The 26366-nt window shown below is 33.2% G+C and overlaps 2 protein-coding genes across 2 annotated transcripts in view; one reads left to right on the forward strand and one right to left on the reverse strand.

The window, feature by feature from the left end:
* Nubp2 (NUBP iron-sulfur cluster assembly factor 2) overlaps positions 1 to 10291 on the reverse strand; it is a 72228-nt gene extending 61937 nt beyond the window's left edge. Inside the window, exons 1-2 of the mRNA XM_072529787.1 lie at positions 10043 to 10291; positions 5251 to 5339 (exon numbers count right to left, since the gene is read on the reverse strand). Coding sequence (XP_072385888.1) covers positions 5251 to 5339; positions 10043 to 10153 — 200 coding nt within the window. The 5' untranslated portion in view covers positions 10154 to 10291. The remainder of the gene's footprint in view (positions 1 to 5250; positions 5340 to 10042) is intronic.
* Positions 10292 to 10418: 127 nt separating this feature from the next.
* Ttc26 (tetratricopeptide repeat domain 26) overlaps positions 10419 to 26366 on the forward strand; it is a 139427-nt gene continuing 123479 nt past the window's right edge. The window contains exons 1-4 of the mRNA XM_072529786.1: positions 10419 to 10607; positions 22875 to 23015; positions 23084 to 23255; positions 26035 to 26266. Of these exons, the coding sequence (XP_072385887.1) occupies positions 10554 to 10607; positions 22875 to 23015; positions 23084 to 23255; positions 26035 to 26266 (599 nt within the window). The 5' untranslated portion in view covers positions 10419 to 10553. The remainder of the gene's footprint in view (positions 10608 to 22874; positions 23016 to 23083; positions 23256 to 26034; positions 26267 to 26366) is intronic.

The following is a 26366-nucleotide window of genomic DNA, read 5'->3' on the forward strand; positions in this document are numbered from 1 at the left end:
AAGAGCGGCATTCACTATTTAGATGACCAATGCGGCCACAATTTGTACATTTTGTAAACTGAGATGAGGGTCTTCTCATTGGTTGAGAGGATTTAGGAATAGTTGATCTAGAATTAGATTTTTGTTCTTCAAAATATGACAATTGAAGTTCGCGTCTAATACGATTGCTTGCTTCAATGAGATCTTTTGGATTACTAGCCCTAATAATTTGTCCTAGACGAGGTTCTAAACCGGTTAAAAGTGTGTTTAGGGCCATGGTATCGATTAAGTCACATTGGGCAGTTTTTTGATCTGGGGATAAATTTGCTACTTGGATCGAGGCGTGCATTTTTGCATTCAGAACTTGTAAACGGTTAAAGAAAGTTAGAGGAGATTCGTTAGATAGTTGTCTTAGTCTTTGTAAGTCTTGTATTAAGGAGGTCAGGTCTCTACTGTCTCCGAAATGTAGATTTAGTAATTGTTTTATTTCTGTATAAGAAATTGGTTTTCTAGAATTAATAAGCTGTGCAGCTTTACCTTTGAGTTTATTTTTTACGTGAATCGTTAATAGAACGCGCTGATCGCCTGTGGCCATTTTAAAAGCACAGTCGCACGCATCTAAAAATGTAGAAAGAGAAATCGGATCGCCTTCAAATTCTGGGATAATAGAAAATATTTCCGAAAGCTTGTATGGTTCGATTTCTTGTTGAGTCTGGGAACGTGTCTCAGGCATTTTTCGAGATATTTTTAAACGAAAATGAAAAATAGAAGTATGGAGAAATATAAAATATATCAGTATATTAGGGAGAAAAAAAAATGTGGTGGTATATAAAGGGCAAAATGTATCAATATAAAAATATCAAATAATATATCAATAAAAATGTATCAAATATACCAAATAAAAATATTGCAAGAGAAAATATACCAAAAATATAGCAAGTAAAAAATATGTCAATAAAATATCAGTATAAAATAGTATGAAAGAAATATGTCAATATCAATAATTTCAAATATTAGATAATCAACTTGTATTTTTTTATGTATCTTGATTAATTGACTTGCAGTATAGTCAATTTCGTAAATTATTATAACAAATTATTAACGAGATGATTCAAAATCCACTTACATAAAGAAGAACATCGGGACGCCTTGTTCTCTCTGCTCAGCTACCAGGGGCTTCACTAGGTGTTCCTTCCGTAGATCACAGGAGTGAGGTTGTTCGGAGATGCTTTCTTCTTTAAGGGTTGTCTTGTTCTCTCTGCTCGGCTACCAGGGGCTTCACTAGGTGTTCCTTCCGTAGGTCACAGGAGTGAGGACTTCCGTAGATTCTTTGTTCCGTTAAGGGATGAGAATCCGCCGCTGCCAGTGAGTATACACGTGTTCTAGCAACGTTAACCGGATCCTACTGACTGCGCCAATTGTTAGATCACTAATCACTTATTTGACTTTTTAAAAAAAGAACTTTATTTGTTACAAATTAAATATTAAATAATAGTACAAAATTAAATTAATTTAAAATGACTACATTAACTGGACTGGTCGAAGTTGCAGCTAAGAGTGGTTCCGGCATCTGAGAATGGTAATTTATATGTTTGGTATGAAGTGCTGAATTGCTGTTCCCATGAATATTGGCCAACGGTTCGTACAAAGTTCTAATGCGTGCTCAGCGGTTTCTATGGGAATGGGATGATGAAATCTGAAGTCGGCGAACTTAAGCTAGTTCAAGGTTAATATTTTCTCATATAACATATATATATATATATATATATATATATATATATATATATATATCTAACAGCTAAAACTTAAACCTAGAGCTAAGATTAATACTATTACAAGAATTAATATTAAACTCAGCAGTCTTTCGAGCTGATAACGTCGATTATCATTGAGCGAGCATTCAACATCCTCTTTGATGTCTTCTTCAGGGCTTCTGAGGTCTCAGTCTCCCGAGCCCTCAGACACTACTACACTGATCACTAACCAAAGCATTACTGCTACTGGGAACAGAGGACGGTTAATTTATACCGTTGATGGTGACATGGTTTGGGGGTTAGCGTGGGGAATGGCGCAAACATTTCTGACAGTATGATTTTGATTGGCGGGTGGGGCGGACGATATTGTCTTTATGAGAGGTCTCCATGTCGAAGGAAACCCTTTACCGTCATCTCTTTTATTGAGATAATTAGGCATTTTTTCCATTTCTATGGCTTCTTGGATAATTCTTGGTTTATAGAAGCGGATGGGAGGTATCGTTCTGGAGTTTTCAAAATAAATTTTGCGACCTGTATGAAGATGGTGTTGACCTAGAGCTGAAATTGAATCGAAATTGCGAGTTTGAAGTTTGGAGATGTTATAGAGTTTTGGCAAAGTGCTTGGCCAATGGTTGTGTAGGGCAGTTGTATGCACTGACAATGGGGCGTAGAGGAATATCGGGTTTGCGAATTTTGGGTAGGCCATACATTCGAGGTGTTCTGGAAGACTTTTCACGAGGAATCAGAGATTGTTTTATGTCAACATGAAGAGAGATTTTATTGATAATGGCAGATAGGTTCTTGGATTATTAGGAATTGGTCTGTGGTCTGGAGTATTAATGAGGTTTGAGAGTTTATTAATGTAAGAAGAAGTGTTTAGGATGACGGTGGCATTGCCTTTATCGGCCGAAAGAATGACTAGATTTGGATTTGACTGAAGTTCTTTCAGGGCTTTTTTTTTTCTCGGATTGGCTAATGTTTGGAGTAGGAGGCTTTGAGTTTCTAAGAACTCTAGCGATGTCTAGTTATTTCAGCATCTTTGGAAGGTAAACTGAAGATGGATTCTTCAGTTTGACAGATGATTGTCTCAATTGAAATGTGACTTGGGGTAACAGAGTAGAGAAAAGTTATGAACCATTGTAATGTACACACAGACAGTCCTAATCACTTTCGAATCTAAGAGTGAAACGCATAAGGCAAATTAGCGCATCTAAGTGCCGAACAAATTCCACAACCCACAACGTTGAAACTCCCTACAGTGGTTTATAACTTTTCCGATACCCCTATTCCCACCATTGCCACTCAAGCTGTAGCAAAATGTTATAATTACATATGTTTCTCAATACATCTGCAGATCTAGCCAGAATCGAAATAACATCCGCATAAGCCAATAACTGATAGCGCTTTGTTCCTAAAGTCCCTGTTCTGTTTAAATTGCTATCTCTTAGCACCCATTCAAGACACAGAATAAACAGGGTTATAGACAGAGGGTCTACTGGCTTTAAAAAACTCCACACTCCAAACAGTCTGACAGTTTTCCGTTGTATTTGATCTTCATACTTACATTATTGATTGTCATTTTAACTAGGTTAATTAATTTGCTTGATGTTTTTAACTATTTTAATAAATTCAGTATTTTTTTTTCGAGATACTAAATCATGTGCTTGTTTCAGACATAAAGACAGCGTGGATATAAATATTATACTCTAGCACATTCTGATGTGACAATAAAATGGCTTCAATTTGGACGCTGTAGCGACATCTGATAATATAATAAATCTGATAATAAATCTCGAAAGTAAACTTTAGAACTTCTGTACCAGTCGCTCTGATGATTCCTGCTATGATGAAATACGTATAAGCGAAAAAGCAGAGGCACTATACGTCAAATCAAATCTTAACTGTCTTTTCTTTTAAATAATTATAACTTTCCTTCATTTAATTTTATTTTGTTTCATTTCAATTCAATATTTGAAAAGGGCCCTTCGACAAAATTTTTTTAACTTAATTTACAAAATTCAATTTGGTCATAATTACATAACAATTTTTAAATTTATTTCTACTTTTAATATCTAATATAAGTAAGTACTGTTATATTACATATTTTAATTGATTTTCGTAACTGATTATAAATATATTATTACTTTATTATTTATTAGTGTTGTTTACTTTTGTGTTAACTGATTTTTGGGAATTATTTTTATTCAATTTTTATTATACTTTTCTATTCATTCTGTACCTTGTTATTTTTACTTGTTTGCGATTGAATTTGTCTGAACCCAAGTAACGCATTTCTCTTCTTTAAATGTAGGGCATTTCTTTGATGTTTGATTTACTTCAATTTGTTTGAATTGTCGTCTTTTGTCTTACAATGTCCAGCAAAATAAACAAAGCAAGATAAGTTAAGGGTCGCTGATCAGGCACACTACGGAGTAAAATCGATCAAGAGTTACTTTTGAATTAAAGATTCGTCGTCCTCTTCTTAGAATATCTCTTCACAATCTAATGCACCATCTTCAAGGCCTACAGTTAGATTTCCAAAGCTTAATATACCCACATTTTCAGTCAATTTCCGACATTGCGTCGATCAGTCAATTTCCGAGATTGCGTCGATCACTCAATAACCTTTGGCTCTTTTTAAAGGCATTCCTCTGAACGATGCAAATTATAAGATTGCTTACGATAATTTAGGGAAAAGATATAAACGAATAAACGAATTCTTGCTACCCAATATTATAACGACCCTTTCAACGCATCAGTCATCAAAAATTCCACTTCTTTTAATTTAAGAAATCTCTTAAATACTTTTACGGAAAATGTTGCCACTTACGTGTTCTTGATTTTCCGGTTGAACAATGGGATTTTCTATTATTCAATATGTTGTCGAACAAATTGGATACCCAAACTCGTAGAGATTTTAAATTAGAAAACAGTCGAAACTGCGACATTCCCACTTACAGGCAATTGATTTCATTTTTAGAAAGACAATGTATAGCTCTGGAATCGGTTCAGTTTAACGCATTAAACCTTTCTAATAGAATCAATCCATCATTCTAATAAACAACCCGTTACATTTAGTTTCGTCAGTGCCACAAATCACCCTAAGGTAACTAATCAAGGTGGAAAACGGGGGGGGTGTCTTGTGTTTTGGCTTTCATCCTTTATATAAATGTCCGTTTTTTTTTTGCTAAAAGGTCGCAAGAACGTTTTTCGTTGGTTAAACGCCATAATTTATGCGTAAACTGCTTGAGTACATCTCATTCCGTCGAGAACTCTAGTTCTTCAAAAAATGTAGGGTTTGCAAATCACTGCATCACACTGCTCTTCATTTCCACCAACGGTCCAAAAAATCTTGCTCATTCAGTCTACAAGAGACGCCTCTATAATAGAGACGCCTCATACCTATGAGTCTTGTTTTGCGCCGACGTCAGAAAATTCGTATCCTATATTGTATTGTATAAAGTACCTATACAACATTTAGTGAAAGCAAAATAATGTATAGGATATCTTAACTTACCCTTCATTTGCTTGATGCACATCTTTTCCCTCAAGCTGCAATAAATAAGGAATACTTGGACCGCATAAATCTATATCTAATATACCAACCTACAGAGAAATAAAATTAGTATCAAGCCAGTAAAAAGATTAAAAGTAATAATTTTATATATATATATATATATATATATATATATATATATATATATTTTTTTTTTCCCTTTCCTTTCCTTTTCCTTAATGGAAGTAATTGACAACCGAGCACTATCCACATCAATGTTCAAACCCACATGTTGGCTACGATATGTTATCGATACATTCGACATTTGGCCCCACGGCAGGGATGCTTTGGTGTCTTTTCAGACCCATCGGAATGGTATACATCCTAGTATCCAGTTCACGAAGAAAGTGGAAACTGGTTCATCCCTACCGTTTCTCGACGTTATCTTAAACAAAAACCAATCCCAAGTTTTTCATCACTCTGTTTATCGAAAACCCACCCATAGCAATTTATGGTTACTTGCATGCCAACTCTCATCATCCACCTTCACAAATTAATTCAGTCATTAATACCCTTCTCCCCAGATCAATATGAATTTGCTATGATGTAAGTAGACCCGCTGTAGACCTAGGTTCACTAGTTACCGCAGATAACAATGTCAGTGAAGAAGTTAAGAGAAGAATACATATCGCTAATAAAACATATAATGGACTAATTAAACATCTAAGATCTAACATCACAAGAAAAACCAAATGCAAAATATACAAGACCCTGATAAAACCGGTCCTTGTATATGGATCAGAGACATAGACACTGTCGAAAAGCGATGAAAACCTATTAGGCACATTTGAACGAAAAATCCTTAGACACATATATAAGGTGGTAAAGGAAAATGACATATGGCGCAGAAGATATAACTTTGAACTATACACAGCATACAATGAACCCGAGATCATAACATCCATAAAGATCGGACGTCTGCGCTGGATGGGCCATGTTGAACGAATGTTGGAGACTGAAACACCAAAACATATTATGAGGCAAACACCAGTCGGAAGAAGGTCAAAGGGAAGACCCAAACTTAGATACATGGAACAAGTGGAACAAGATCTGAAAACACTTAAGATTACCAACTGGAAAAACAAAGCAAGGAACAGAACAGAATGGCGGAAAATCCTAGAACAAGCCAGGACCCAGAAAGGGTTGTCGAGCTACTGATGATGATGATGAAGTAGACCCGCTGAGCTCTCTAGTTTAAAACAAGCCCTATCCAAAATGGTTACCATGAGAATCACATCAATAGGAGCATCCAAAGAATCAATCTCTCACTCAATCTCAACTCAAAGACTCAGACCCTCATCATTCGAAAGCTTTTCTTCCTTACATCAAAGGTGTCACTGACAAAATCGACCAAATTCTTCAATCAAGAGGAATAAAGACAATATTTACCCCTTCACCCCTAAACTTTCATCTCTTGTCCGATCAATCAAAGACAACATTCCAAATGAACAACAAGGAGTTTATGAAATTACCCAAACAAATCGTAGAATCCAAAATAGGATTTATGAACATTCCATTTCTGTTTGCAATTCTGATTCAATTTCAGGTCTAGGTCAACACCATCTTCATACAGGTCACAAAATTGATTTTGAAAACTCCAGAACCATAACCCTCATCCATTCTATAAACCAAAAATTATCTGAGGAGCCATAGAAATCGAAAAAAGGCCAAATTGTCTCGATAAAAGAGATGACGGCAACCGGTAACCATCGACACAGAGACCTCTCTTAAAGAAAATATCGTCCGCTCCACCCTCCAATCAAAATCCTGCCGTCAGAAATATTCACGCCAACCTCCACCCAAACCACGACACCATCGACAGTATAAATGAAGCGTCCGCTGTTCCCAGTAGCAGCAATGCATTGATTAGTAATCAGTGTTTAATTAATTATTAATACATAATACATTAATTTAACATTAAAAAAAGTGGAATGATTGCAGTGATGCAATGGTGCTGTCTTACTACTGTCTGGTGACTTCCGACAGACATTACAGGTTATTCCTTTCTCTACATACGGTGCTGAGATTAATTTATGTTTAAAACAATATTTTTTATGGGGTGATGTCGAAACAGTTTGATTGACCATTAACATAAGAGTGTAAGTGCAAAATGATCTATAAAACTACATCCAAATACACAATGCATCAAACGTCCAGATAATTTCTGCACTTTAGTTAACACCAAACATAAATTAATTGAAAATGTCTTCCCGGCTATACTGAATAATTACTTGAATCATAATTGGCTGAGTAAGAGTGACTCATATAGATTCAATAACTTTGTTCATGATTGAGATCCTAGACACACTGATATATTAGAAGTGCAGGTACTAATACAACTGATTTATTACGCAGCACGTCCGAAAGGTAATCATATGAATCCAGATGAGTTTTATAAAACTGATGAATCAAGTATAGAAATGTTCTGCCTGACTATGTCGCTCCCACGATTTAATTTTTCCTTCATTTAGAGAAAGTGCCGATTTTGTCAGTATATCCCATCAAAACCAAACACTTAAGGCATAAAAATTTTGGCTTTCACTGATGCTACAATGTTTTATACCGCTAATTTAAAGATATAATATGTTGGTCAACAACCTGAAGGATGTTTTCAAGTTAGTAATAAACCTACTGATGTTGTTCAATGGTTATGTGAACAAGTTATATGAGAGAAAATTACAATACTGGGAACCATTAGGAAGAATTAAAGAGAATTGCCGTTTGAATTCACAAAACCAAAGCATTCTGTAGATTCAAGTACTCGTATGTTTGGTTTTAATCAACATATTACACTAGTTTCTCATATTTCTAAAAAAAAAAAAAATAAAAATGTAATGCTTGTATCATCACTACATCATGATGATGCAATTGATTATAGTAGAGGTAATCAAAATAAACCAGACATTATCTCACTATACATTTCAACAAAAATAGGAGTTGACATGGTAGACCAGCTCAGTGCTAACTACAACTGTTCTAGAAGCACAAACTGTTGACAAATGGTTATATTCTATAGCATATTGAATATATCTGGCATTAATTCAATGGTTATCTTCAATGCAAATGATAACAATGAGAAAAAAGTGAAATGACATGATTTTTTAAGAAATCTTGCAACTGAGCTTATATATTCCCATTAAAAAATTCGAGTTTACTACAAATCTGCCAGTTAGCCACAAATACTAAATTAGTGAAATTTGTGGCATCACAGATATAACTCCTTCATTCCCAGAAAGAAATGAGACAAAGGGTTGTTGTGCATTTTGTACTACAAAAAAAGAACAGGTGTATGTCTTTTCATACATAGAAAGCAAAAAAATTATGTGCCTTGAACATATTCATGGAATATGTCAGCTTGGCCTAAGTAAAGCTACACAATATAAATGAGGCTCTAAATGTCATTGGAGCGGTGATACCGATTGTTTTGTTGTGCAAAGAGAGAGCACGTGTGTATGCATGGAGGAGGGATCTAAATATAGATGAGAATAAGAGAGAAAGAACGATAGTGGAGTGGCAGAGAGAATGGGCGAATGATAGCGGAAAGGCAAAGTGAACAAAGGAGCTTATTCCCGATTTGAGGCAGTGGTGGGAATGTAAGTTCAGGAAACTGGACTACTTTCTGACCGGACATGGTAGTTTTGGCACATTCACAAATAGAATAGGCAAATCTAGAGCGGTCTGTGAGAACGGAGTATGGAGGCGTAGATATAACTTTGAACTGCAGAATATCTACAAGCATATGTTTGGTGGTAAAGATATTACCACTATAATTAAGCGAAACCGCCTGCAATGGGCAGGACATGTAGCCCGGGCCCCTGAGTCAAACATGATAAAAAAGATTCTAACAGCGCAACCCGTAGGAATGAGAAGACGGGGTAGACCAAAGCTAAGGTGGATGGACGGGATAACACAAGATGCCGAGAAGATCGGAGTCAGCAACTGGAAAATGCAAGCGAGGGACAGAATAGAATGGCGTAGAAAGCTTGAGAAGGTCGAGGCCCTCTAAGGGCTGTAGCACCAAGATGATGTTGATTATTTATTAGTTTATGGCCTAACATCTGAAATATTTTCTGATTTACGGTAATAGGTATGGTTATTTATAAATTTTTAGTTTTTTATTTTAGTTGTTCATTAAGTGGCAAGACCAACTCTCTGGAACAGTGGTTAAGGTTTTAGCCAGAACAATGTTAATCTGGCACTACCCTGGGGTCTTCTGGCCTAGTATCCTACTTGGCCGAAAGATGCCATGGTGTCTTGTTCCTTGACATAGATGTCGAAAAAAGACTTCCCCACTGTTGCCTGTCAGAATTCAATGGATACCTTCTTAGGCTCTTACTGGAATCTGGCAATACAGCAATTAAAAAAAGTGAAGCTACACAATAAAATGTTTACCTTACTAAATTAAGTGAAATACTAACTTTATATTTTTGTTAAAAACCTAAGTTATTTTTTTTAGTTAATGTATATTCCTTTTAACTAAAAATTACAGTTTTTCCATTTCATAGATTCTAAGAACTTCTGTTTTTACGTATATTTTTATATTACAAATAACAATATATGCTTATACTAGAGTTTTTCATTTTGTATCTGTTGTTTTTCAGTAAAACATTTTCAAAAATATTTTTCAGTAATTCCTAAACACAATATAAAATATTTGTATGAAATTTATAGCAATAACATTTTTTATTTAAATTGTGGGTCTCTGACACCATAGCGATTCTCGATTAACATATTTATTTATTTACCTACTTACTTTGTAGCCTTTTTCTGTTAAAACTAGACTTAATTGGGTACTAACTGTTGATTTTCCAACTCCACCTTTGCCAGAAAGGACTAGTATTATGTGTTTCACACTATCTAACATTTTAAAAACGTTTATATAACATACACGACATATAATTTATTCATTCGTAACTTTAGGTGGTTGTGATTCAATATATCATTCTTTAATCATTTTAAATAACCAACAAACCAAATTTAAATCAAACTCGACGATCAAACATCAAACTTCACTTCAGATGTGTTTGTTCTTCCTGTACATTGCTTTTTTGGACTGTGACTGCACATGATGACATCCACTGATATTCGACAAACTATTTTCGAGGATATTTCTCCTGAGAGTAGATTTATTATCACAAAATATTTTGTATAACTAAATAACCTCGACCGTTAATTCATAAAAAGTATAGAAACTTTATGTATATCTATTTACAAAGAAATTATTATTACAAGCACAATCCCAATGTTCTGCTATTTTCAAAACCATGGTAACCAGTGGTTTACAACACGCAAATTACAATTGTACTGGAAAAACTATGGTAAGTTCTTATTTCAGTATTTTTTTTTGTATTAAGTATCTATGTGTAGGTACTATCATATTCTAATCATTTCAACATTTATTGTATTCTTAATATCCTAAATTCATTGTTAGCTATCTTAATATGTAGTTCAGATTAATTTTTAATCTGTCACTCTCTTTGCTTTTACTTCAATGAGAGTTCATCTTTCCCAATATTAACCGCTTTCGTAGTAGATATATCTCACTAAAACATTTTAGTAATTTCCCAGTTAATATTAATATTGATTAATGATATATATATATATATATATATATATATATATATATATATATATATATATATATATATATATATATATATATATATATAATGTGTGTGTGTGTGTTAAATATGTGTTAAAGTTAATTTTTGTTTTTCGTTTTTTGCTAATAGTTTCCCTGTATATTTATAAATTGCTATCAAAATTGGCACAGAGGCATAATCTTAGACAAGGCATTTCAATCAAAAAAGGTAATGATTACTTTTAAAAAATGCAACATTACACTACACTGTCACATCAAAAATAATTTACTCTGAACAAATGACATTTACCAATAACAATCATCTGACAGTCCAAAGCATACTTTTCATAAATGAAATAATATTTGAAATCCTTTTTTAAGACTCTAAGCAGTTCGACTGCGTTTTTATCGAAAACGGTTGAAATTATCATGTTTAAACAAGAGTACCAATTTTACGTAAAAATGATGTTTACGTCATATTTTCTAATAAAAATTACTAAAAAGTTTCATCAGAAAAAATTTAGACTCAATTTGATCATTAGGAATGATCCACGTGGCGCCCTCTATGACAAAACGTAAAATTGTAAATAAAATACTATTTCTTGTCTAAGATTATGCCTCTGTGCCAATTTTGATAGCAATTTATAAATATACAGGGAAACTATTAGCAAAAAACGAAAAACAAAAATTAAATTTAACACCCGCTATCTTTTTTCTCAGCAACATTTTATTAAGGCATATTTGGCCCAATAGCCATATTTTGGTCCAAATAACCTGTCCTTAGTCTATGTTCCAATAGTTATGACTCACCCTGTAAGTGGTAATATCGTGAACCCGACCAAATTGAAGAGTCAAAAAATTTAAGAGCTATAGATTTGAATATTCTTTCGTTTGTTTTAGTTTCGGAACGCGACATAAATTGCATCAGTTTTCAGGTCGTTGCATCTTTCAAACAAACCGCGTTAAAAAGCGTATATTATCTTTAATAATTAATTTATTATTAATTTTATATACTCAATACACATACAACTTTGTTTTGGCTTAAAGGACTTGACTCCAAGTCATATCAAATTAAAAAATAGTTAGAAAAAACTAAAACGTAGTGTTAAATCCTTTTTGATTATATTCTCTTTCACAGACAAAGTAGAGATTTCACAGCAACAACAACCTGTCAATTTGCCGGTGTACATTGGGGTACACACACGTGTTGTTTTTCTTGAATTTTCTGTTACCTTATCTACTCAGTTTTCTTTTGTCAACTTGATAAACTAAACAAATTCTTCAGTTTTCTTCGATTTATTTTTGATTGATAGTGGATTCGGATGCTTCGCGAGATAAACGTTTAAAAAGAGAAAGCATTTGCGCGGCGAAAATTACGATAGGCTCGCTACGTTTTTGTTTGCGACCTTTGATTTGATCCCAAAGATCTTCGTTGAAATCGGAAGATCAAAAAGTGGATTTAAGAACTTCAACAAATCCATCCCAACAACTTATTGAGGACTTAATACTGCGAAACCACACCACGGCATCACCAGAGAAAAATTCAATAGCCGAATTAAATAAAATATCTTTCGGGACATTACGGGATTCAGATAACTCATTAACTCGTTCAATAAAATCAAACACAGTCTTGGGATCACCATTAAATTACACATCCATTTAAATATGGAATATTGGGAGATATTTGAATCGGGAATAGAAACATGTATTATCTGCGGAGCAGCAGGAGAGACACACTCGACAGAAGAAGGACTAGAAGCTAAAGGAATGACTTTATCATTCATCTCTTGCTCCAATAACAAACAGGTAGCATTAGATTGATTTCGAAAAGAAATAGATTCCTCAGAATAAGGCTCGGGAATAGGGAGACGATCTATTCTACCTAACAAATGAATAAGTCGTGATTTGACTTGGCGAAAACAAGAATCTGTTGAAGAACCTTCAAACTCTTCAACTAACTTTGAAATCTTATCGATTAAATTTTAAATAGCAGTATTTTCGTTGTCATAATCTAAGGTATCTAAAGATAATTGATTGGTGTTATTCCTAACTAACAATCTCTTGAGGATTTTCCTCCTGTCTTTTACTTCTCTACTCGTAACAGTTCCTCTGATTTTTAACTCATAATTAATTTTCTCTGAAGTAAGAAAATTGACTTCAAAATTATTCATTTTTTAATTTAAGTCTACAGGTAATAAAAAAATATAAAAATAGTACAAATAGGTATACCAAAGAAAGATCAGGTTTAATTCTAAAATTTATACATAAATCTGGAGAACTTTTGTAGTGTGTTTACCAGACGGAACGCAAGAAGAAAATAAAGAATACTGAGATAGAGATAAAGCAAATAGAAGAAGAAATAAATAGAAATAGAACACGGAAGCTGATCGGGGTTCTCGTAGCTTGGCGTTATATAAATGTGAAAGATAAGCAAAGGCAACGGACAAAGAAAAAAACAAAAGGATATAAGCCCCACGCTTTGGGCGGCATAAAAATATGTGTAACCTCGAAAACATTTTTTGGATGGTGCTAGAAAGGTCACCAATGGAAACACTGCGGACGGCAGCCAGATGGTTGGTGGAGAGCGAGTCGTGGGTTCGAAACTAGTTTTTGGAACCAGGAATGGGTCCAACGGACGAAATAAGTAAAGATAGGATAGGAGATATTAGAAAAGATACAGAAATAAACAAAAAGATAGATGGGTTAAATTATCACAGATTAGATTAGATAAGATAGGAACAGGGCGCCACTTAATTTTTAGGGGTTTAAGGAGAAAATTAAGAAACCTTAGAAAAGAAAAGAGATAAGGAAAGATATTTAGGTTCAGAGATCAAACCCAAGAAAAGATATCAACAGTTAATTATTAAATAAATTTGGTTAACATTCTGCATAAACAAATAATAAGTATATTAGGTATTATACCTACTTACCTACGAAACTTAATCAGCCTGATCTTTCTTCTGGTCGAAAGTATAATAATAATTTAATATAATTAGAAAATACCTTTACAAAGATATATAATACAATCATGCACAAATAAAGTTTTGGCGCATCTCGAGATATTACAACAAAAAAAAAAATGAATAAAAATTATAACAAACACAAAAGATAACAAAAATTAACCAAATCTAAATTTACAAAAATACAAAAAGGTTACTGAAATGAAAACATAAAAATTTAACCAAACCGCACTTGGTTAAATCGATTAGCTATCTCGCACTATTATTTAATGATAAACTGAGACTTAAATGTTCATGATTATTACTTATTGAAATTTCTTAGTAGCTGATGGAATTTGGTTCGTAACAAAAAAATATAGAATGTTCTTTAAATTGAATGCAAAATTCAGTAGCTACTCTCAACTACAGGTAAAGACATGAATGAACTTTGATTCGCCCAGATGATTGCAGATAATATGATACCATACCATATTACTCGTCCAGATAAGTGGAGATACTAAGATTATGGTAACTTACAGTAATTCCTGACGACTGCTGCATTAATTCACTGAAGTTAATACTATACTTGTATTAAACACTGAATTTAATTAACATTAAAGGTACTTTAAAACTATATTTAATCTAATATAGTATAAGATAAAAAACTCAAATAAACAAGTGTATACACACTTATAAAGAAAATGCACAGATACGGTAAGGTAGCAGATTCGATAATATGAGCGAAGCGTCTCACGAGAAATTAGTCTTTTCTTAACGAGTGCCCACTCAGAAGTAACTTGGTTTCTCTCAAATTTTACCAAACTACCCCCAAAAAAGAAGAAGGGATATCTTGGGACAGTATCCATTTCTTAAAAGATAAAATTCTAACGACATCGGAAAGTTGGAGATAATTAACGGTAATAGTAATTGGACGTGATAAAATATAAATCTTCTAGATTGGGTCTTTACAGAAAAATTACTATACGAGCCTTCGGAATATTTAAAAATTTATCATAAAGGACCCGCCTTCACCGAAAAGCATTAGTTCCTTTCATACTCCGGATTAAGACGGAAAGGATTAAAAACCTTTCGGACGCAGGGAAATTCCGTGCATTCAATAAAATTTTGAAGATGGTAAACCGAACATGAGCGTATCATCACGGGGGTAAAAGGAATGAAAATAATTAATATTTTAATTATATAAAAAATGTTACAAGTTGATTTAACTCTTATCTCCCCTTTCTTGGCAGATTTGGTAAACTGGTCCGTTTATCAAGACACTTTAGGTTCTGATCACTAACCTATTCAAATTCAGCTCCAAATTGCTCCCATATCTTTCGAAATCAATCCGGCAACAAAGTGGAATGATGGTCGTGCCAATTGGTCAGCCTTTCAAGCATTTATTGAAAATGAAATCAGTACAAATTTATCTCTAAATGATTTAGATAACTGTTGAATAAGAAAAAAATTATTTGAAGTTATATCTTTAGCAGCATTTGCATCCATGCCCGTTAAAAAATCTTTCATTCCTTCTGTCCCAATGCCCTATTATTGGGACGAAGAATGTTCCGATATAGCTGAAAGACGCTCCCACGCACTTAAATTGTTCAGAAGACAAGGAAATATTACAAATTATCTGAATTATCAAAATATTGCAGCAAAGGCTAAACTCATTTTCAAGTTAAAACAAAAAAATAGTTGGATAACCTTTCTTAATCAACTCAATAGATCTACACCCCTTTCAAACAGTTGGAATTGTGTAAAAGCTATAAGACACAAATATCATCAACAAAAGAAACCTCCATTGCACGAAGATTTAATTGAGTATGTTCCGAATCAGCTGGCCCGCCTTCGGTCTCTAATGTCGATATCGAGAATCAAAAAAATTTTCATTTTTATTCTACTTCAGATACTATATCTAAAGCTTTTACCTATTCAGTGTTAATTTTGGCATTAAAACAAACCAGAAGCTAGACTCCCGGTTTGGCTGGTTTCACATATAAAATTTTACACAATTTTTCAGTTTCAGTTAAACAAATAATTTTAAAAATTTTTAACAACTGGTGGGTAAAACAAGATTATGCTGAGAATTTAAAAAATATTGTTATATGTTTAATAAAAAAACCATCTAAAGATCAAAAATTACCATCATCATATCGACCTATATCGTTAATGTCTTGTCTGACCAAGATTTTTAAACGCATGATTAAATTTCATCTAGAATATTTTATTGAAAACAATTCTCTCCTACCCACTACACAGTATGGATTTAGGAGAGGCCGTAGTACTATAGATGCATTGACCCATATGGTTACAGATGCACAAATATGCTTATCTGATAACAAATACATGTTATGCCTATTTGTTGACCTAAAAGGTGCATATGATGTGGTTGATTTAAATATTTTAAAAACAAAATTGTGTAGAATGGGTATCAGCAACCAGGTATCAAATAACTTAATAAATTTGTTTCTAAATAGAAAGATTTATATTCGTGACCACAAAAATGTACTCCACGGACCAAGAACAGTATATAACGGTTTGCCGCAGGGATCAATATTGAGTCCACTTTTATTTAATGTATACACAGCAGAGCTGCATAGTTTGATAGATGTCACTATAAAAGTTATTCAGTACGAGGATGATATTTATTTCTATACTATCCATAGTTCATATGAACGATGTATACAGATTTAGATTATATTTTTTGCTGCATGCGTGATTGGTTACATACTATGGGTTTTAGTTTTTCACAGCAAAAGACAGCGGTTATGTGTCTTACTAGGCACAGACTTAAAACACCTGATTTGATTGCCATAGGTGATTTTACTATACCCATAGTGAAAGAATATAAATATCTTGGCATCTATATTGATAATAAACTCCTATGGACCAGCCACATAAAACACGTAAAGCAAAAATGTGAGAAAGGGCTCAACATTCTGCGTGTAGTTTCGAAATATAAATGGGGTGCAGATGTTAAAATATCCCCTACTTTTTATAAGTCATACATTCGCTCAATAATGGATTATGGATGTACTATTTATGCCTCAACTAGCAAATCAAACTTATTAATCTTAGACAGAATTCAATATAAGGCAATTAAAATAAGTCTAGGAATTATGATGTCGTCACCTAATTGTGCAGTTCTCGCTGAAGTACAAGAACCCCCTTTGTGTCTTCGAGGAGAGTATTTAGCTAATAAACAGTTAATAAAGTATAGGACGTTTAGTACATTTATGGTGAAAAAAATATCAAATATAGTGGTCCAGAACCCTACAACTGAGACACTGAGAAACATAAAGAACTAATACATAGTCAAAAAAATATCCTGTTTACGAAATTAGTTTTCTAGCCTTAATATTTAAACCAACCATTATAATTCCAAACTATCCAGATAATATATTTCTATCAAAATTAATTTTCAAATCTATACTCTGTAATTTAGGAGATAATTTTTCGACTGTTCTAACAACCATTCAAATTTCGTCATTTTGTGTCATGTGGAACAATTTCACCCAACCGTGTCAACATTAGATTGATAATTGCATTTAGTGCAATTTTCAATCCCTATGACAACACGATCGAGTTTGACAACTTCATCCAAATAAATTTCAAAATGTCACGTTTCACAACAAGATTATAAATATTATGCGTGGTAATAGATCTTCTATAGTAGAGAACAGCAACGAATCTAATGTTAACTTAAATTTTAATAATTGTACTTTCACTAACTGTACTTTTAATAAATAAATGTTTCGTTATGTTGAGTTATGATTTTTTTTTTCGAAAAAATATCCGCCGAATATCCTCAGCCTTCGGCTTCGTGCTGTTACCAAGGAACGAGCTTTCGATTGTCATAAAATTATCTCGTCTGTTATCAATGTCCTAGGGATAGATTACTACTGAGAATAAAATCATCATCTATACGGATGGATCAAAAAAAGATTTAAAACAGGCTGTGCATTTTTAGTTTTTAATATTAACCATGTTGAGCAATATCAAGACCCACATTATTTATCGATTTTTGGTGCAGAAGCTATAGCTATTAGGAAAGCTTTAGATTGGTGCGAGATGAATATACCTTTATCTGTGGTAATTGTAACAGACTCTCTCTCAGTTTGGCACGCCATTAAAAGCCCTTCTTTTAAGCATTGTAACAACAATATTCTTCTATCTATAAAAAATAGTATATATAAACTGCTGGAGTATGGTGTACGAGTTACATTAGTCTGGGTTAGAGGTCATTCAGGGATAACTGAGAATGAAGCAGTTGATCTCGCACCTAAAAAAGCACTTGAATCAGAATTGAGAGTAAACATGTGCAACTCATCAGATCTTATTAATTTATATAAGGCTGATGTTAGGGTTAGATGGGAAGCTCAGTACAGTAAATTTTCAACTACATCAGAGAACCTCTTTTTTAAACTTCAACCGGTTTTACCGACGAACATTCCTCACATCAATTCGTGGGATTATAATAGATATAAGTCATTAATTATATTACGTTTAAAACTTAATCATGGTCGCTTTCCAGCACATTTGTTTAGGGTTGGTATCTTAGATTTTCCGTGTTGTCCTCACTGTCCAGAAAAACCTTTAGCCAATATAAATCACATTTTCTTAGAGTGTCACAAATATACTGCACATACAGATATGCTGTACCAAGAACTGAAAAAGTTTGTAAGTCTACCAACTAATATCCCTACTTTATTAGCGCAACAAGAGAAAGAAATATACAACATATTAATCAAGTTTGTTTTAGAACCAAAAATAGATATTTAACTCATATATGGTTAAATATATATGTATTTACAAATATTATGTAATTAGAATCCAAACCTCTGTTTTACCCCATTTGTTAATACCTCCTGCCCGTGACTTAGTCTAGTTTGTCTTAATAAAAATGTCTTGATGGGTGCCTAGACAAGAAACGAGTGGCCATGTTTTTTATCCTTATCCCATCCTTAATAATAATAAAAAAAATACAATTATTTTGTGACAAATAGACATGTTCTAATGCCATCCACTATCTACACAAACACAAAATGAAAATGCTACAATTTACGAATTTTCTCGATTTTGTCAGTGACACCTTTAATGTAAGGAAGAAAAGCTTTCGTATGAAAAGTATCCGAGTCTTTGGGTGATTGGGTGGGGAATTGATGTCTGTGGATGCTTCTATTGTGATTTTCGCGGTAACCGATTTGGATGAGGGCTTGTTTTCAACTAGAGAACTCAGCGGGTCTACTTGAATCATCGCAAAGGCGTATTGATCTGGAGACAAGGGTATTAATGACTTAATTAATTTGTGAAGGTAGATGTTGAGAGTTGGCATGCAAGTAACAATTGATATGGGTGGGTTTTCGATAAACAGAGTGATGGGATTGGTTATTCTTTATGATAACGTGAAGAAACGGTAGTGATTAATCAGTTTCCACCTCCATAGTGAACTAGATACTAGGATGTATATCATTCAGATGGGTCTAAAGAGACACCAAAGCATCCCTGCCGTGAGACCAAATGACGAATGTATCGTCAACATATCGTAGCCAATATGTGGATTTGAGCATGAATGTGGATAGTGCTTGGGTATCGAAGTATTCCATAAAGATATTGGAAATTACTGAAGATATTGGAAAGCCCATTGGAATACTATTTATTTGACTGTAGAATTGATTGTAGAAGATGAAATAAGTGTTGGACATACAATGTTTATTGACAGTGGTTATAAGTGGTCTTGGTGGATAGTGTATTTAGTTTTCAGAGTTTCGTCTATAGGAATGTTTGTAAAGAGTGAAATGATATCGAAATTTAATAGAATGTCTCATGGTGAGATATAATATTGTTTATGAAGTTCGATAAAACAAAAATAATTTTTTGACGAACGATGAAGCATATCCGGTGAGAGGTTGTAGAGTTTTGACTAAGTACGTGGCCAATGGTTGTGTAGGGCAGTTGTATGCAGTGGCAATGGGACGTAGAGTAATATAGGGTTTGCATTTTTGGTAGGTCTTATATTCGAGGTGTTCTGGAAGGTTTCACGAGGAATTAGAGGTTGTTTTATGTTAACAGGAAGAAAGGTTATATTGATTATGGCTTTTTTTGTTTTCTCTTTAATAAAAGAGTTTATTAATGTAAGAAGTACTTAGAGTAACGGTGCCATTTCCTTAATCAGCGCACATAGGGGTATTTGAACGATCCAGACGGCCAAAACTATTTTTGTATTTTATTGTGTTTTAAAAAATTTTACTAAGCTAATCGTTTTTATGAAAAAAATTAAAAAAAAATACTTTATTTTATATTTAGCCATACGGCTCACACTCCCTCTAAGGGAAAAATTCACTCATCCCAGATACCTACGGTATCAAAAGGATTGAGCTCTGGTGGGAATCTTTCCGTGTTATCGAGTCCTAGGTGACTTGGTATGTTGAAGTATCCCCCAAAAATTTTCGTACACATCTGGACGTCGCGAGGAGTACAGCTTTCTGCATGGTCTTATAGAGATGTTCATTTAGACCCAGCTGTTTTGTGTTCTCTAGGAGGTTTTTGGGAATAACACCAGTAGTAGATAAAATAATATGTACTGTCTGGGTACTTTCCATTCTCTATTATCTACTACTTCTAGTAAAATTAATTTCCTTAAAATTTTTTAACTCTTCCAGAGAACTTTTATCGACCAACGACATCTCTGCATTTTGAACAACTCTCCACCATCATTTTTTTTTGATTTTTTACAAATGATATCCTTAATCTAAAATTTATTAAAGCAGCAAAATCGTAAAAGTCATCTGAAGTTAATTTAATGCCATTAAATGGACGTTTTTTCTTTGTGCATCTAATAAGAGTTGCCCAGTCATGAGGATGAGCAATTTTTATTCCCGATTTTCTTTTCTAGGTTTCGATAAGGGAATGGTCGACATCGCATTCTATATGAGAATGTGCAGGATCATACATTTACTTTACTTTATTACTGACGTAAACATAGCAGTAGCATGCAAACTTTTATTCTGTCCTGCGCATGTATCTGAATAAACGGTTATTTTAGTGACTTCAGGTGACAGGTTCATTATTTCTTTGAAAATGCAGGAAACAATCACATTTGCACCACGGTGACCAATTGATTCATGCCAGATATAACAAGAAGCTGCCCCTATAGCACAATTATGTACAGTTAAATTGTAAGTCCAGTACTTTCTCTTATAAAAAGAAACGTAAGTTTCCAAAAAAGGCGTTGGTAGGCACTGCTGAAGATCGAAAGTGTAACAGAAAAGTGAGGCATCTTGCTTGGTCTCCTCTGACTAACTGGCTAATTTTTTCCGTATTTTTAATACCAGCAATTTTCATGTTTAATTCTTCACATGTATGACAGGCATCAGTTTTAGGGACCTTATTTAGAATAATTTTATGAAATTCTATTTTATACATAGTTCTTCCTACTGGGTTTTGACACATCTCAAGTAAAGTTGGTACGTTTTTGTCAAATTGAGGTCTGGGTTTAGATACTGTTTATTATTGGCCTGTTTTGTGTAATGGCTTTCGAATTTAGGAAACGATTTAAAATGAGCAATAACTTCTTGTAACCTTTTGTCACATGGTTTATTAGAAGATTTGTGTTTTCCTCATTGGTCTTGCATGAACATTCCAGTTATAATATTCGATTTGTTCTAGAGTAGTTTGTATTTTATGGGTTTCATCCAAAGTTGATTGAAAACATTTTTTACAAGTCTTATGCCACTTTACTAAGCAAACCCCAATTATTTTTCAGTTTTTTACCTATCCTAGAGACGGGGTTACCTTTTTTGAAAGACCCTGTATATATTTATATAATATATATATATATATATATATATATATATATATATATATATATATATATATATATATATAGATATATATATATATATATATATGTATATATATTTATATATATATATATATATATATATATATATATATATATATATATATATATATATATATATATATATATATATATATATATATATATATATATATATATGTTTGCAGCTGTTGCGTCTGAAGTGCTTAAGATGTGTAATAATAATTTAATAGTTTGGTTGTACTTTTTTATTCCTAAATATTTTATATAGTTTCCTGTGATTAACTAGGTAATTTAGACAAATTCGCTGTTCTCAAACTGGCATAATGTCATATTATTAGGTTATGGTTAGGTTTAAATACAAATAAATTTAGACTATTTAAAATAACAAGATACTTTTTTTACGACAAGTATACTTGTTTTAAATATTGTATTTTTTTATTTAGCGTTCCCTAGGACTACCGTCAAAGGTGATAAAAAATTCTTATTTGTTGTCTACAAAAAAGACTGTTCTATACCAATTTTTAGTTCATTAGCATCTATCAGCCCTAATTTGTCCATTGTTGAAAGTAGGTCTCGTCCAGATATTTTCATCTTTCTCTGTTCTGCGCCTCTGCTATCCAATTGGTTACAATTCTGTTGAGGTCGTCGGTTCATCAACTTGGGGGTCTTCCTCGGCTTCGCTTGCTTCGGCCGTAGTCTCTACTCAGACAATTTTTTTGTCCAACGTCTTTTATTCTTACAACATGTTCTGCCATCTCCATTTTTGCCTTGTATAGCGTTCGATAATGTCTTCCACTCCGGTTCGTCTACGAACTTCCTCGTTTCTTAGTCTATTTCCTAAGCTTCTTCCAGGCGTTGATCTCTTCATTTTACTTTGTGTTCTTCTTAATTTTTCCGCTGATGTTTTTGTGAGAGTCAAGGTTTCTGCTCTGTATGTTAGGACTGGTGGATCACACTGATTGAAAGCTTTTCTTTTTAAGTGCATTGTGGCATTTGTTTAAAACATGTCTTATTTTCAGCCCAACCTAACCATTTTTCATTTTACAAATATTTAGAATTGTGTACAAATTAGCCAAATTAGGTACTACAAATTTTCGACAATAATATCTTATCTTATTTTTCTAAGACATGTTTGTGTTAATCGTATGATTTATTAATTATGGAATACCCTGTATGCTTTATATAAGTTATATAAAATTTATCTAAAATATAATTTTAGATTTTAAGTAGATCCAAGCCTGCCATTCAAACTGTCAATGACTACACTAAAGAATCTGGAAAAAGTAATGTTAAACAATCATCACCCTTTGAGGATTACCTGAAAAAGAGGGATTATTCAGGAGCTATTACTTTATTAAAGGTATGCATGTTTATTTTTTCATTTTCTCCCTAATAATATTTATAGTCATTTTATTGTTATGTTTCAAGTTCAAGCAATTTCCTGAAAGCAAGAAAGCCATAGTAGATCAATGGTTAGCATTTTGTGCATTTCATAGAGGAGATTACAAAAAAACCTTAAGTATATACAAAAATCTTCTAAGTGTTAATCCAGAAATTGAGAATTATTTAGTAAATGCAGCATGCTGTTTATTCTACTTAGGTGAGTGAATCCGTAAATTTTACTTAGTAAGGTTTTTACGATTTATTATATAGTAATATTAGCATAAAAAGAAATACTTAAAATATAACAGACTAAGTGAAATTTCTAAAATAAATTTAATCTCAAAAGTTTTGTCCTACCAAAAATTATATTCATTTTTATAGTTCATTTTCTCGTGAACGGATTAACGGATTCTGCAATTTTTTTATTGTTATACATTTTTTATTGGTATTTACACTGTTAGGCAGAGGTTTACTCAAACTTCTCTTTTGGGCTTGTACCGGGTGGAAGAAAACAATGTTTTTCTTATGTTAAGTTTGAGACATCCTCTAGGGAGGATAAGATGTAAATGTATGGTTACATATGCATAAAGCAACATAACGATACGAGATTGTTTAATGGAGGCTCTGTGATGTTTTCGGCTGGAATTTCCTTAACAGGAAAAAGAAATTTGTGTCTTGACGCAGAGGCTCTTTAATGACCGAAAAGTAACTATAATACATAAATTTTTTCTGTCGCATCATATAGAGGAAATAATTTCATCTTAACGCATGATAACGCAGGGCCCCACGTATCGCGTGTGTCGTTACTGAATATTTATGTGAGGTAAATATTTAGACATCAAATTGGCCCCGTCACAGTCCCGAAATGAATTCTACTAAACACTTATGGGATATTGTCGGTAGACAAGTAAGCTTTTGTCAGCTCCTTCCTGCTTCCCTGCAAGATATAGAAACTATGGTTGTTAATATCTGAAACTCCATACAATACACCAAAATCAAATAGTCTGCTTAATATTCAGTATGCCTAGGCGATGTGAAGCTGTAATTAAAAGTAAAGGCGAAAAAACGCAATATTAGTTTACGTTGTTTTTTTCTGTTTTAAAGTTTTGTTTACTGTTGTTATTTTTTATTGTTAATTTGGTATTGTTTCGGTTAAAACACATGTTAAAGAACAAAACTGTAAATTTTTTTGTTTGTTTTTAAAATATACATCATCATCTTTGGCTCTACAACCATGTGTGGGTCTTGGCCTGTTCAAGAATTAGTCTCCATTCCCCCCTATCTTTCGCCCTGGCTTTCCAATTTCTGACCCCTAGATTCCTCATGTCATCTTCGACTTGAGTTTTAAATCTAGATCTTGGTCTGCCTCTCTTCCTGGTTCCTACTGGCTCTTGATATAATATCTGTCTTTGGGGGTCTCCAGTGTCCATTCTTTCAAGGTGTCCTAGCGGCCTTAGTCTATTAATTTTAATAGACCAGACGATGTTGCATTTTTCATAGCATTCATACAACTCAAAATTGTAGCGCCTGCGTCATATCCGGCTTTCTTGTACTCCTCTGTATATGTGTCTAACTATTCTTCTTTCAAAGCGGCCTAACAGTTCTTCGTCGCTTTTTACCATAGTCCATGTCTCTGACGCGTATGTCAGGACAGGTTTAATAAGAGTTTCATATATTAGTATCTTGGGTTTTCTGCTAATTATGTGTGATATTAAGAGCTACTTTAGTTCAAATTAAGCTCTGTTCGCCAGGTATATTCTTCTCTTAATTTCTACGCTTACTAGGTTGCTGTTGTTTAGTTGTGTTCCAAGATATATAAACTCTTAGACCCCTTCGAATGTGTGTGCTTCTGTCACCAGATCTTGTGCTGTCGCTATTTGTGTGCTCTTCGTGACCTTCATGTTTTTTGTTTTGGATACGTTGACCTGCCGTCCCATTGTCTTCGCGGCTTTTTCTAATGTTTCAAAAGCATGTAACAGGTCTCTTTTTGTCCGTGTTACTATGTCAATGTCATCTGCGTAGGCCAATATCTGTACACTTCTGTTGATGATCGTACCTCTGGTTATTATGTTACCCCGATTTCTCTATTGCTCCTTCTTAAGATATTATGCAAATTAGAAAAACGGACATTTTTCAAAACATGAGACTACAAACGACAAACAACACAGTTTTTTTGTCTCCTATCTGGTATAAGCCCAAAATAGAAATTTGAGTAAACTTTTGCCCAACAGTGTAAATACCAAAGAAAAATTGTAAAATAATAAAAAAAAATTGTGGAATCCGTTAATCCGTTTACGAGAAAATCAACTATGAAAATGAGCATAATTTTTGGTGGTGCAAAACTTTTGCGGTTAAGTTTATATTTAATAAAAATGATTTGACATGTGATTAGAATCCCCTGAATGCCTTCCTTACATATTTCAATTCCTATGTCGTCTACTTATCCCAGTTAACAAACTATACAAGTTATTAAACCACAGTGTTAAGCCGCGTTAACATGGGTAGTGAATCACGAGCAAGAACCACACTCGCGATACACGAATCTTAAGTTACTTCACGATCGTGGATATTCTTCGTTCGTGAAGAGAGTTTACACAGCAATTATTTGCTTCGTGGCGAATATGTAGTTTTTGGTGGCTAAAGCATGTCAAGTTATGTGTGGAATTATAGCAGACACGATTTTATAAAATTTGTCAAAGAAGTGAAGAAAAGACGATATTTTACAAGGGAGTGGATTCAACACAGAAGTCATACTAATTTGATTAAAGACATCTTTAAGTAACCTGAAGATTTAACATATTCTTTTACGAAAAAATAGGAGGCATGAGAAGGAACATTAGTACACTCAGTATCCATGGCTATAACAGATATGTAACTGAGAGTAGTCACTGCACAAGTTATTTTTAAAAAATATTTAATCTTAAGTTATTACAAGTGTTATATTAGGTATATTAAAATTCTTTTTGGCTTTAATTACTTTATAACTTATATTTTAGGTATGTATGAAGAATCTAAAGAACTTTTGCAAACAGCTCCTCAGAGTGGATTAAAGACCAGACTTAATTTTCATCTCTCCCATAAATTAAGAGATGAGGCAACTCTCATGGAATATCACCAACAACTTCAGGATATTTTAGAAGATCAACTTAGTTTGGCAGCAATTCATTATTTGAGAGCACATTATCAAGAAGCCATTGACATTTATAAAAGATTACTTTTACAAAATAGGTGAGATTATTTTGATTATATAAAATATAAACAAATTAGTAATAAAAACAGTATAAAATAATTAAGCAGTTATATTTTATGTTAAATACTATGTTTATAT

Source organism: Diabrotica undecimpunctata, chromosome 4 (genome assembly GCF_040954645.1).
Source record: "Diabrotica undecimpunctata isolate CICGRU chromosome 4, icDiaUnde3, whole genome shotgun sequence".
NCBI classification, from domain to species: Eukaryota; Metazoa; Arthropoda; class Insecta; order Coleoptera; family Chrysomelidae; genus Diabrotica; species Diabrotica undecimpunctata.